General features: G+C 37.5%; 2 protein-coding genes and 1 non-coding gene across 3 annotated transcripts; 2 read left to right on the forward strand and 1 right to left on the reverse strand.

Annotated features, from left to right (window-relative positions):
* Positions 1-341: 341 nt before the first annotated feature.
* LOC125475889 lies at positions 342-947 on the forward strand. Its single transcript, XM_048581269.1, has 2 exons — positions 342-744; positions 799-947. Exons 1-2 carry the CDS (start codon positions 342-344, stop codon positions 945-947), a joined length of 552 nt encoding a protein of 183 aa, XP_048437226.1.
* Positions 948-1803: 856 nt separating this feature from the next.
* Positions 1804-2924, reverse strand: LOC125471505. The gene is made up of 2 exons (XM_048571970.1): positions 2534-2924; positions 1804-2451 (listed from the first exon to the last, which is right to left on the reverse strand). Exons 1-2 carry the CDS (start codon positions 2921-2923, stop codon positions 2326-2328), a joined length of 516 nt encoding a protein of 171 aa, XP_048427927.1. The 5' UTR covers position 2924; the 3' UTR covers positions 1804-2325.
* A 3436-nt stretch (positions 2925-6360) lies between these two features.
* TRNAM-CAU lies at positions 6361-6434 on the forward strand. Its single transcript has one exon. It is a non-coding gene; the product is annotated as a tRNA-Met (tRNA).
* Positions 6435-12728: the final 6294 nt, after the last annotated feature.

The following is a 12728-nucleotide window of genomic DNA, read 5'->3' on the forward strand; positions in this document are numbered from 1 at the left end:
ATCTTCTATATAAACATATGTCTAATATTTGTTGATCATACAACCTTTCAACCTTCAATCATCCTTTATATTCACCAATCTTTCAACTTTCAAAGAATTTTTGTTTCCTAAAAATCCTCAATATCTCATCAATGAGTGATAGAAGAAGGCGTAGCATGACAATACAGATGGCACAATACCAATCAAGGATCGAGATTGAGGATGCATAATTGTTCAACGCCGAAGTTGAAGTTATTAACTCGTTTATGCAATCTGAGCACCATGGAGAATCTAGCCATCATTGTTCTGTTACGGGTCGTTCATATGTGCAGCGTGATAGAAAAAAATGTCATGGCCAAATGATGAAAGATTATTTCATCGAGCGTCCGAGATTTCCTGCTCATGATTTTCGAAGGCAGTTTCGGATGAGGATAGAGTTTTTTGAAAGCATCTTGAATGCAGTTGTCAATCATGACCACTACTTTGCAAGAAGGCTAAATGCTGCTGGCCGACAAGGTCTATCACCTCATCAAAAGCTCACATCTGCTTTTTGCATGCTAGCTAATGGGTGCTCTGCAAACTCAACTGACGAGTATTGCCAACTTGCAAAAAGTACTGCTATTGAGAACCTGAAGCGTTTTTGTAAGGCAATTGAAAGCATATATGGAGTCATATACCTCTGCAACCTAAATCGTGAAGACTTGAAGAGGCTTCTATGCAAAACAGACAAAAGAGGCTTCTTTGGCATGATAGGAAGTCTCGATTGTATGCATTAGGAGTGGAAGAATTGTCCTACTGCTTGGGTTGACCAATTCAAAGGCCGTCATGACAAGCCAACCATCGTGCTTGAGGCTGTGATGTCTTACGACACATGGATTCGGCATGCTTTATTCGGTGCTCCTGGATCAAACAACGATATCAACGTTCTTTGGTCTTCTCCTTTGTTCGATAATGTTGTCAATGGATAGGCACCAGAATTTCGGTACAAGGTAAATGGTAATAGGTATGAGCTAGGTTACTGCCTAACTGATGGTATTTATCCTAGTTGGTCTACCTTTGTCAAAAGTTTTTCTCATCCCGATAATGCAAAGAAGAAATTATTTTTGTAGATACAAGAGTCTTACAGGAAGGATGTGGAGAGAGCGTTCGGGATCTTACAAGCTCGATAGACCATTGTTAGAGGGCCTGCACGATTTTGGTAGTCCGAAGACCTCCATTTAATCATGATGATGTGCATAATTTTGCACAACATGATTGTGGAAGATGAGTACATCAAAATTGAAGAAGATTCAAACGAAGATGTGGATGATGACCAACCAACACATGCGAGAGCTATTGCAAGAGATGTTGAATATCTCGCTCCAACCACATATGAGACCTGACAGGATAGGGTCGCCTTGAGTGAGTATATGAGACGTTTAAATAGAATTCAAGCTCCTCAATGTCATGACACACTCCGTAAGGATTTGGTTGAGCATGTATGGCGCTGAGAAGGTGAACGTTGATGTTGTTGGATAAGCATTTATGTAATAATTTTAAGTGTACTATGTTGTTATTTTCTAGTAATAAATTTAAGTGTCTTCTTGTGCAAAGTATTTTACTATGTTGTCATTTTCTAGTAATAAATTTAAGTGTTTTCTTGTGCAAAGTATTTTGTCTAGTACGTTGGATAAATTATTGAATGGAGGTTGAATTATTAAAGACATCTATTCTACATCAAAGTATGGAATAATAAGACATAAATAATTGGATAATTAATAAGACATAAATTTAATAAAGTACATAAACCACATAAACTTAATAAAACCGATAATTTATAAACCACATAATTAATAAACTACATAAACTTAATTAATAAAGCATATAATTCATACACTACATAAATTTAACAATCATATCCACCATCTTCACTTGGTGATGGACTTCATTAAATGTTGGGATATAAGGTTCAGAGGATTCATCATCTTGAAACATACTCCTTGAGGCAGACTTTCGCATAATTTCCTTTTTCTTACCATGTAAGAACTTCTTCCTTTCTAGAATGTATTTGCTGAGGTCCTTCATCATGAATTCAATTTCAAACCTATTTTCCTCCCTATCCGAGATTTCCTTCATTTGCAAACACATTCGGACTGATTCTTCTAGGCGAGCGCTATGAGTTTCGTTCAATTTTGTAATTCCGGTATCAAAGTGTCCACTCATTGGATCTTGGGACTTCCCTTTTTTCTTTGCTTCATTTTGCTTATCTCTTCTCGGGGGCCTTGCAAAAGAAGGAGATGGGGTCATTTCATTGACATCTTCATTTTCGGCATTTGTCTGTGTAGCTTCACATTGAAATAATCTTCTCTATTGTTGGTCCGCATCGGTTTCCCACCTTGGACAATCCTTAAGGACGTCCCAAGCATGTTGCAACTTAAAAACTTGATTTTTTGGTGTTACTCTTGTCTTGTAAATTTTCATTGCTTTGTCACCCTATGCAAAAAATACATAAAAATAATTAGTTGCAACATAATATTATGTACATGACAAATAAAATATCAAGAACAAAACTCACAATTTCTGTGGCCCTCCTTTTACTAGCCATGCCAACCACAGCTCTTTCCAAGCTTCCCTTCCATAAAGTGCATGCTTTGTTGATAGTCTTCCACCGATCATAAACACCACCACCATCCCGCCCGCCGCTGTTGCAGTTTTCTTGAAACTTTGCAATGATTTTATCCCACAAAACCTTCTTATTTTGATTTGTGTCAACTGCACCATCTTCGCTAACAGAAACCCATGCCAAGTATAGAGCAATATCTTCCTCACAGGTCCAAGTACGACCTCTAATATGCTCTCTTGCCATGTTTAACAATTTGGAAATGGAAAGAAATGGTAGAAAAAAATAAATTGGAAGAATTGTAAGAGAAAATTGAGTTTTGTGTAGATGTTTGAACAAATACATAGGTATTTATAGAGTTTTTGGGTGAATTTTGAGTTAAATAATTTTTTTAAATTATTTTAGCCGTTGGATTTAAATTTGGACCGTTAGATCTTTTTTTTACCGTTAGATTTGCTTATATTCGATCTCAGCTGTTGGATTCAATGTATTTTAAAATAACATATTTAAAAAAATCAAAATTGAATCTGGACCGTTGGATCAACCAACGGTCCGTGAAAACCAGCCATCAGATTGAAAATGTAGCTGTTGGATTGCATTGGGTGGCCGACAAACCGCTGACAATGGGGCCCACCCCTGTCGGAAACGAATTGCAGGCGCTTCGCATGGGGCGCGTTGGAGAGTGAAGGGGCCGAGACTGGCCCAATGGCTAGCTAGTCCAGTCACGCGGGGGCTGAGGGGGGGGTGGAAATTCTGGGGGGTATTTGGCCTAGCTTTAACATTTGGCATTTAGCCCAATGTTTTAGCATGGGTTGGTTGGAGATGGTTTGGGGGGGGGGGGGGGGAGGAATTTGGAGGGGAATTTAGCATTTAACCCACCATTGAAGGTGGTCTAAAAAAAACAATCTCACCCTTATAAGTAACATATAAACAAGCAAAAAAACAAGAATTAAGAATCTTATATCTCCCTAGTCCCTACTGTCTTTCCAAATTAATCTCTTTTTTTTTTTAATTCTAAACAAGTATTTAATTTATTGAAAATATTATATATGTTATAAACTTCTTATGTAAGTGTGATTGTGTAAATCTTAGATTAGATTAGATTTTAATTATTCTTCCATATTAGGACTTGTATTCTTTGGAGGAGAAAATTTTATTCATTCCCTTATTACTATAAATAAAGGCAATGCGTAGGGAGAATAATACATCCTCTACACAACCTTACAAACACATCTCTCTCTGTATTTTCTTTGTGCCTCCGGCCCCCCTCTCACTGTCAGTTAAATATAGGTCACAACACGTTATCAGCACGCTCCTACTGTTGCACTTAGGAATCTAACGTGGAAGTTTTCTGCATCAAACCAGTTCATTAATATCATCATGCAATCAGGTTCTTTCAAAACAACGATTTTTATCTTGATATTTTTGCAGCCCTGATAACATGAACATTCACCATAATGCATGACTTAATTTTACGTTTTTCAAACTGTAGATTCTATATAAATTATGTATGCATTATATTCATAATTATTAAATTATGTGAATTTGATATTACCATGAATTGCATCAAATATATGTCCATGCATTAAATTATTTATATGAATATGCATTGAATTAGTCTGGAAATTGAAAAAAAATATATTAAAATATGGATTAAGGTTTCGTTCCAAACCCCTTTACCGTGAGAGCCACGGTTGGCGAGCCGCCAAGTTGTCGAGCCATCAACCCTTAGGCTTGCAACCTGAGTGGCTGAGCCGAGCCGCGAAACCATACAACCAGAGTCGAAGGCTTCTGGTTTTGAAACCTAGAAAAACCCAACACCTTCAATGGCGTCTCCACCATCACAGGTGGCCCTGCAACCCAACCTCGACCTTGGGTCACTGTCATGACGGCCTAAAGCTCATCCACTGACGAAAATTGACCAAAATTCCTTTGAATCTCGTTGGATTTTTTGAAATTCAATTTGAATTTCTAGGGTTTTTTGGTTGAAACGTTGAGATTTCAAATCTCCGTTCGTAATCATGGTCGAAAACACCCAAAAAGGGTACCCCTGAGTCTTCCCGTCCAAGATTTGGCCACCTGCAGTGGTGGCGCTAGTCATCTTCTCCGACGAAAACCTCTAGCTCTGCTAGGATTTCTTGGTTCAAGCCCAATATCAATTTTTGGGCCTAGCATCAACTCAAGCTGAAAGAAAATAAAAAAAAGGTTTTCTTTTTTCTTTTGGGCTCATTACTGCAAGCCCAAACCCTTATCTTGGGCCACTCATGACACTAGCCCAATTGGGCCTCGATGTCTCCATTATAGTGGAACCCAGCCCATGCGGCTGTTGTGGATTTCCTGCACTGCGACACACTGAATCCCAACCTCGTTGGTGCATCCGTGCTCCCTACTGCACACGATTAACGCCCTCGCCTGGGCCTATTTTGAGCCTGGTTTTCCTTGGTAGCCCGTTTGCTGCCTTGGGCCTGCATCCTTTTGGCCTGATCAGCCAATTCCAACTTAAATTTGGGCCTGATCTCATGATATTAATTTGTTCAGCCCACCCATGGGCTTTTGGCCTATATATTTAGGCTTCGAGTTTAATTTTTTTTTTTCACCCACACTTTAATTTTGGTTTGAAGTCTAAAAAATTAATTCAATTATTATAATTCTAAGACCTGAAGTTCTATTTGCATATCTTCTTGTTGCATATTTTTGTATATATATGCGCTTGTTTGCAAGTAATATGAACCTGAAGTTCATAAATTTTTCTCAAAAAAATTAATTGAATGGATTTAAGTTTTCAAACTTTTATGCATGTGACTAGTTCAATTAATTTTTATTTCTAGGTATGACTAGTGGGAAAGTTAGTTGTTTGGCATATAGTGCAACCACACACACCGTTTTGCGTGAATGCATCTATTTCACTAACTTCATACCTAAGAATGCACCTCTGACAACCCTCTCAGGACCATCTAACCTGATCGAAGGAAGCGGTAAGGCACATATAATGTTGTTCAATGATACAATCTTTACCATTGATGAGGCATTCTATTCTCCACGTTCTGGAAGAATGTTGTTGAGTTTCAAGGACATTAGAGATAATAATTACCACACTGAAACGTATGTAGAAAACAGAGTTGAATTTTTGTGCTTCACTTCCTACGAATATGGCCAAAAACGTATTCTAGAGAAGATGGAGCGCATCCAAAGTGGTTTGTATACTACAACCATAAGCCCTATAGGGAGCCAATATGTGGCCGACCCTACCTCAGGGATCGCACACGAAATTACAGTTTGGCATGATCGTTTGGGACACCCTGGACGAACAGCAATGCGCCGTATCCTCAAATTACCACACGGACATCCATTAACTTGAAGTTTAGGTTCGATTCAAGGAATCGCATAGCAAACATGTTCTATGGTAAAGTTTATTATTAAGCCTTCTTATGACAAGATTCGCTCGAATCCTCCTATTTTTCTACAAAGGATTCAGGAGGACATTTGTGGACTAATTCACCCTTTTTGCAGACCATTTAGATATTTTATGGTTTTGGTTAACGCTTCCACATGTTGGTCATACGTGTGCTTGTTGTCCACAAGGAACGCTGCATTCTCCAAACTGTTGGCTCATGTTATCAAGCTTAGGGCAAGTAATAAAATATCCATTTTCTATTAATTTCTCTGATCATAGAGGGGCCTCTTTACCATTCTGTATAAATGGGCTATCCTATTTGTACGGATATGGTAGAGGGGCGCATTCAATCCTTGTTTGTCCATTAATTCTCAGTTCTTCTATGCATCGCGGGGTAGAGCAGCGTGGTAGCTCGCAAGGCTCATAACCTTGAGGTCACGGGTTCAAATCCCGTCTCCGCAACATTTTTTTTTGACAAAAAAAAATAGAATAATGAATTACCCTTTTCTTTTTGGTGGGAGGAAAAGAGAGGGGAGAGTAGAACCCCTATACTATTGTGGTCAGCTATACTTAATGCTTTATCTATTAAATAAAAAATGAAATTTAATATATTGATCTATTATCTTGGGCACATAGTGGGAATCGAACCCGCGTCTTCTCCTTGGCAAATAGAAATTTTACCATTCGACTATATCCGCATTATATATAATTTATTTAGTATTTATAATATTTTATTTTATTTTTTAAACTTATTATAGTTATAGAATAATAATAAAATAATACATATTTAATATACAATATATACTCACCACCCTGATTATCTGATCAAATCTATTCGATTGGATAATGCTGGAGAATTCACATCTAAAACTTTTGATGACTATTGCATATCGATTAGGGTTAAAGTTGAACATCCAGTACCCCATGTTCACACCCAGAACTGCCTGGCAAAGGCATTCATTAAGCGGTTACAAATGATTGCTTGATCGTTGGTCATACATACTAAGCTCCCGATTGCTGCTTGGGGCCATGTAATATTGCACGTAGCCATGTTAGTCTGCCTGAGGCCTGTTATGACCCATCCATATAGCGCCCTTCAGTTGGTTACCGGATACGAATCCGACATATCGCATCTGCATGTTTTTGGTTGTGCGGTTTATGTGTCGATTTCGCTGCCCTTACATACAAAAATAAGGCCTCAGCGAAAGATGAGAATCTATGTCGGATATGATTATCCTTCGATCATTCGTTACTTAGAACCTTTGATAGGCGATCTGTTTACCACTCGTTTAACGAATTGTCACTTCTATGAGACAGTCTTCTTATTGTTAAGGGGAGATAAGAACGTCACCGTTCCTAAAGAACGACGCGAATTATCATGGACGACTCCCACATTGTCTCATTTAGATCCCTACACCCCTCAATCTGAAATTGAAGTGCAACGCATATTAGATCTCCAGAGCGTAGCTCAGAGCATGCCAGATGCTTTCACTGATCTTGCGTGAGTCACAAGATCACATATTCTAGTTGCGAATGTGCCTGCAAAGATGGATGAACGAAATGTATGATGAACTTCCCTTCTGGAAGCCCGTGACGCCACTTTGGCCAATCCACATACATTAGCGGCTATCCAATCATCTATCTTTACACAAAAACTTGGTAGACCTTTTGGTTCAAAGGATTCACACTCCTGGAAGAGGAAATCCACGACATTGACCTTGAAGAGCCTATGATGAATCCGACTATTGCCTACTCATTCTATCCAACTCATGAGGAAATTCTAGATTACAGAATCGTCCTTGAAGAGACGAATCCATATCTCGAGAATCGTGAGATTTCAGTTCATTATGCTAGCTTGGATGATGTTTTGTGTAGAAATGAGATAATCATCGACGATGCATTAGCATATGCAGTAGCTACTGAGGTTATGTTGAGAATGACATTGAACTCTGTTCCGTTGATGAATGTCGACGTAGAACCGATTAATCAAACTGGAAACACGCAATCCAAATCGAACTCGATTCACTTGCGAAAAGTAAAGTGTTTGGACCTATAGCTCCTACTCCTCCACATGTGAAGCCCGTTGGGTACAAGTGGGTTTTTGTTCGAAAGCGTAATGAGAAGAACAAAATTATGTGTTACAAAGCTCATTTTGTTGCGCAAGGCTTCTCACAACGCCCCGGGATTGACGAAACTTATTCACCTATTATAAATGTGATTACTTTTCACTACCTTAACAGTTTAGTAGTTTTCGAAAAACTAAGTATGCAACTGATGGATGTAGTGACAACATATCTCTATGGGGATCTTGATACGAAAATTTATATGAAAGTTCTCGAATGACTTACATTGATTGGATCAAAGATTTTTAAACCTCGAAACACGCTCTCAATTCGGCTAAGGCGTTCACTATACGGTTTGAAGCAATCCGGAAGAATGTGGTATAAAAGCTTGAGTGAGTATTTGACTAGTTAGGGATACGTGAATAACGAACTATACCCTTTGTGTTTTCATTAAGAAGTCATATTCCGATTTTGCGATTGTTGCAGTTTATGTCTATGACATGAACCTCATTGAAACTCCTAAAGAGCTCTAGAGAACTGTCGCGTACCTGAAGTCAGAATTTGAGATGAAAAATCTAGGAAAGTTTTGATACTATCTCGACCTCGAGATAGAGCATCGTTTGGATGAGATTTTAGTACTTTAATAGAACTACACTTAGAATGTGTTACGCTGCTTTAACGAGGATAAAGTGAAGCCTTCGAGTACTCCTATGGTCATTAGCTAGATGCAAAATGAGATCCCTTCCGCCCGAAGAAGGATGATTAAGAGATTTTGGAGCATGAAGTTCCTTATCTAAGTGTGACAGGTGCTTTATTGTACTTAGCTCAATGCACTAAACCTGACATCTCTTTCGCTGTTAATCTTCTGGTAAGATACAATAATGCACCAACACACGGATACTGGACTGGTGTTAAAGACATATTTCGCTACCTTAAGGGTACCACAAATCTGGGCTTGTTTTATCCCTACGAATTATCGAGTGATGCCGTACCCCCTTATCTCAAGTTGATTCTCACCTTATTGGTTATGCTGACGCATGATACTTATCTAATTTGCACAAGGCACGTTCTCAAACGGGTTATGTCTTTACCATTGGCTCTTGGAGGTCAACTAAACAGACCTTAGTTCCCACTTTGTCTAACCATGCTGAAATTCTCGCCCTACATAAAGAAAGTCAGGAATGCTTCTGGCTGAGAGCAGTTGTGGGCCATATTTGAAACTCCTGCGATCTTTACTCCATTGTTGATGTCCCGACGACGATCTATGAAGACAATGCAGCATGCATCGAACATCTCAAGAAGGGTTACATCAAATAAGACAACACCAAACACATTGTGCCGAAGTTCTTCTTCTCACATCAACAACAAGAGCATTAGAAGATTGAAGTCACACAATTCCGTTCACAAGACAATCTGGTTGACCTCTTCACCAAATCACCACTGAAGGCGACGTTTCAGAAGCTTGTTCAAGGAATTGGTATGTGTAAACTTTATCAGTTGTAACATTGTTAGTTCTCTTTGCAATTATGTCAAACTCAGGCGGAGTATCCTGAAATATACTTGCTTGATCTTAATGTACTATTTTTCCCTATGATTAGGAGTATTTTTCCCATTGGGTTTTGGCTACCTAACGAGGTTTTGATGAGGCACCTACCTTGGGTTAATCATATCCCTGATGACATCCTTGTAGACATTTCATTTGACTTTATATTACTCACGCATTTTCCCTTAGCCTATGGGTTTTGTCCCTACTCGAGTTTTACCATAGTCATTGGTTTTTTGTGAGACTTACTTCCTTATGCAAGTTCCTACCTTATATGAGACTAGTGTGTTCTAAGAATCAGTGCCGATGAGTCGACTTCCTCATGCCTTATTTGAGACTAGTGTGTTCCCAGAATCAGTGCCGACGAGTCGCCTTCCTCAACTCTACATGATGCCAAATCTACTTGAGTATTTACACACTCAAGGGGGAATAAGGAGTGTTATAAACTTCTTATTTAGGTGTGATTGTGCAAATCCTAGATTAGATTTGATTCTAGTTATTCTTCCCTATTATGACTTGTTTTCCTTGGAGGAGAAAGATTTCTTCCCTCCTTTATTACTATAAATAAAAGGCATTGCGTAGAGGGAATAACACATCCTCTACACAACCCTACAAACACATCTTTCTCTCTATATTTTCTCTGTACCGCTGACCCCTCTCTCCCTGTCAGTTAAATATAGGCCACAAGAATATCCATTATATTAAGTAACTAACCTATTGAAAATATCATATCCATTATATCCCAATTGATTTTTCAAATATAAAAAACTCATCAATTGGGTATGTCATGGTCAATATTACTATTAGTTGCCTCAAAATCTAAATTCCAAACATAGATTGCACAATTTGGAACTTAATGATCAAATGGGTTTGAATTGAAGAAAATAAAACCAAATTGAACTTATATTAGGAGGACAATATTTTAACAAATGAGAGGGTTAAGAACTCAGACAGGATTTCAAGGGGCTTATTTTTGCTTATGTGTTTTCCTCATACGCCAAGTGTTAGCTCGTAAAACTTCTAGTTCTTCTTTATGAGCAGTGAAGATGATGATGGTTGCATCATGATAGTTCATATCATTTCAGCAACCTTCATAACATTTTTCTTGATGTTGGCGACTTGAGTTATAGTTGCAGAGTGGAGTTGGTGGTTTTGTATTAGGTTTGATGGTAATGGCATGATGAGAGTGGTGGTGACAGATGGTGGAGGCTATGCTTTCATGACTTTCTATTGATTCCGGAGACAAAGTAATCTCTAGCTAGTTTAACAGAATTTAATTGAGGCTTAACAGATTTGACATTTTCAATAGGTTGGGTACTTATTTGGAATGATAAAAAAAGTTGAGACCAATTTAGAATGACACTAAAAGATTGGGGGTCTTAGGTATTTAATTCATAGTATTTTGTTCAAAGAAAATTGCAAACTTATAGATAGGTGATTAATTAATTACATGATCCATTTAATTCATAGAAATATTTAAAAGAGGGAGTCTTTTTGTCATGGAGACGCCAAAAGCAATGCGTAAAGAAGAGGACATTCTGAATTGAAGGTAAGGTTGAAGAGTTGGATTGTTAATTGATTTGTTAAGATATTATATTTGGTAATTCTAAATGTGTTAAAAAAATTTATTGGTCTGCTTGATATTCAACTTGAATCGATTTTTTTTAACTCAAAAATAGTTTTTGAATTTCAAGCTAAGAATTCTTGTTTGGTATGACTGTTTTCAGAAATTGAATTCAAAACCAACTTTTAAAAAATAGCTATATATATTAAAAACACAAAAAAGTCAGTGTTTAGAGTTTTTAAATCAACTCACTGATCTTCTCCCCAATAACATTTAAAATCATTTAACACTACAGTCTAGTGGTATACCTCTTCACTTGTAAGTGAAATGTCTTATATTCGATTTTTGGCAAAAACGAATTTAAACCACATTATTGCTAGCCCATTGTGATGCAACCCTTCCTCTTTATTATAGATAAAATCGTTTGTTCAAAATCAATCACTCTCAACTCTCTCTCTCTCTTTGCATCGTATCTTTCTCCTCAATCTATCTTCTCTCTTCCTCTTCTCCTCTCTCTTCTCTCTAATCATTCCTCTCTCCTCTATTTTCCTCTTCTCTCTCCTCTTTCTCTCTTCCATGCACTCCTACTTATCTCAACCAAAGAGTTGATTATTGCATTTTTTTAATTTTAATTGTGAATACTTAAAAAATAATTAAATGCACAGTGCCATGAGCAAACACCGTAGAATTCATCAATCATCTCTTCTCTTTTACCGCGGGCCTCCCTCTCCCTCTCCCTCTCCCTCTCTATGATCCCGAGCACAATAGGCCTAAAACGATAATGAGATTATAAGCGTATTGTACATAATTAATATTCAGAGCTAGTGACATGATGAAAGTTATGGTTTAGTGATCACGAACGATTACTCTTGGATAGAATTCTGGAATACCAGAGATTGTGAGAAAAACTCTCATTTTCTGAGTTTTATTGAATGAAAGATGCTCAATGCAAGACTTAAGAACATATTATAAAAGCTTGCTCACCTAAACGGCACAAGAAAACTCAAAGACAAGCAATAAAACCTGTGAAACCCCAAAAGACAAACAATAAAAAACCCTATTTAGTAGTAGGTAGCAGTTTTTATTGAACCCTATTTATTAGTAGGTTGCAGTTTTGACCCTTGGAATAGGAAATTCTTTAACATCTTTCTGCAAAAGTTGGCTCAAGCCATTTTTGTGAAAGAAAAGACAGGAATTTCTGCAAATGATGGCTTAAGCCAGTTTTGACACCTTTTCTATGACCACAACATATAATCTTTTAACCTTAAATTACCAATTATCCAATCACTTTTCTTAATCTCTCATTTTTACTCTCTCGCGTCTAAAATAACACCAATTCCATCCTTCGTCAGTTAAGAATTTTCAGTGGTTAGAAGGGTCAAATTATAAGCATATTATATATATTAATATTTTTTTTTTAATTTACTGTTATTAAGGGGAGGGTGAGGAATTCAAAACCATTAAATAATTTAGAAGAGGGGAATTTCGAACACGAGACCTGTGAGCGAAAACCCAATACCTTATCCATTAAGATATTAGACAATATGCGATAATTAATAAATTTTTATGAAATATAAAATAACGTG

Source organism: the organism of the source record quoted next, unplaced genomic scaffold, assembly GCF_019419815.1.
Source record: "Pyrus x bretschneideri cultivar Hongxiangsu unplaced genomic scaffold, Pyrus_bretschneideri_v1 Contig1, whole genome shotgun sequence".
NCBI classification, from domain to species: domain Eukaryota; kingdom Viridiplantae; phylum Streptophyta; class Magnoliopsida; order Rosales; family Rosaceae; genus Pyrus; species Pyrus x bretschneideri.

Excerpts from the sequence above, each read along its gene's own strand:
- LOC125475889 (XM_048581269.1), top strand. The coding sequence starts at position 342 with ATGAAAGATTATTTCATCGAGCGTCCGAGATTTCCTGCTCATGATTTT. Across the intron at positions 745-798 it reads CATGATAGGAAGTCTCGATT|GCCGTCATGACAAGCCAACC; the intron begins GTATGCATTAGG and ends ACCAATTCAAAG.
- LOC125471505 (XM_048571970.1), bottom strand. The coding sequence starts at position 2,923 with ATGTATTTGTTCAAACATCTACACAAAACTCAATTTTCTCTTACAATT. Across the intron at positions 2,452-2,533 it reads AAAGGAGGGCCACAGAAATT|GGTGACAAAGCAATGAAAAT; the intron begins GTGAGTTTTGTT and ends TTTTTTGCATAG.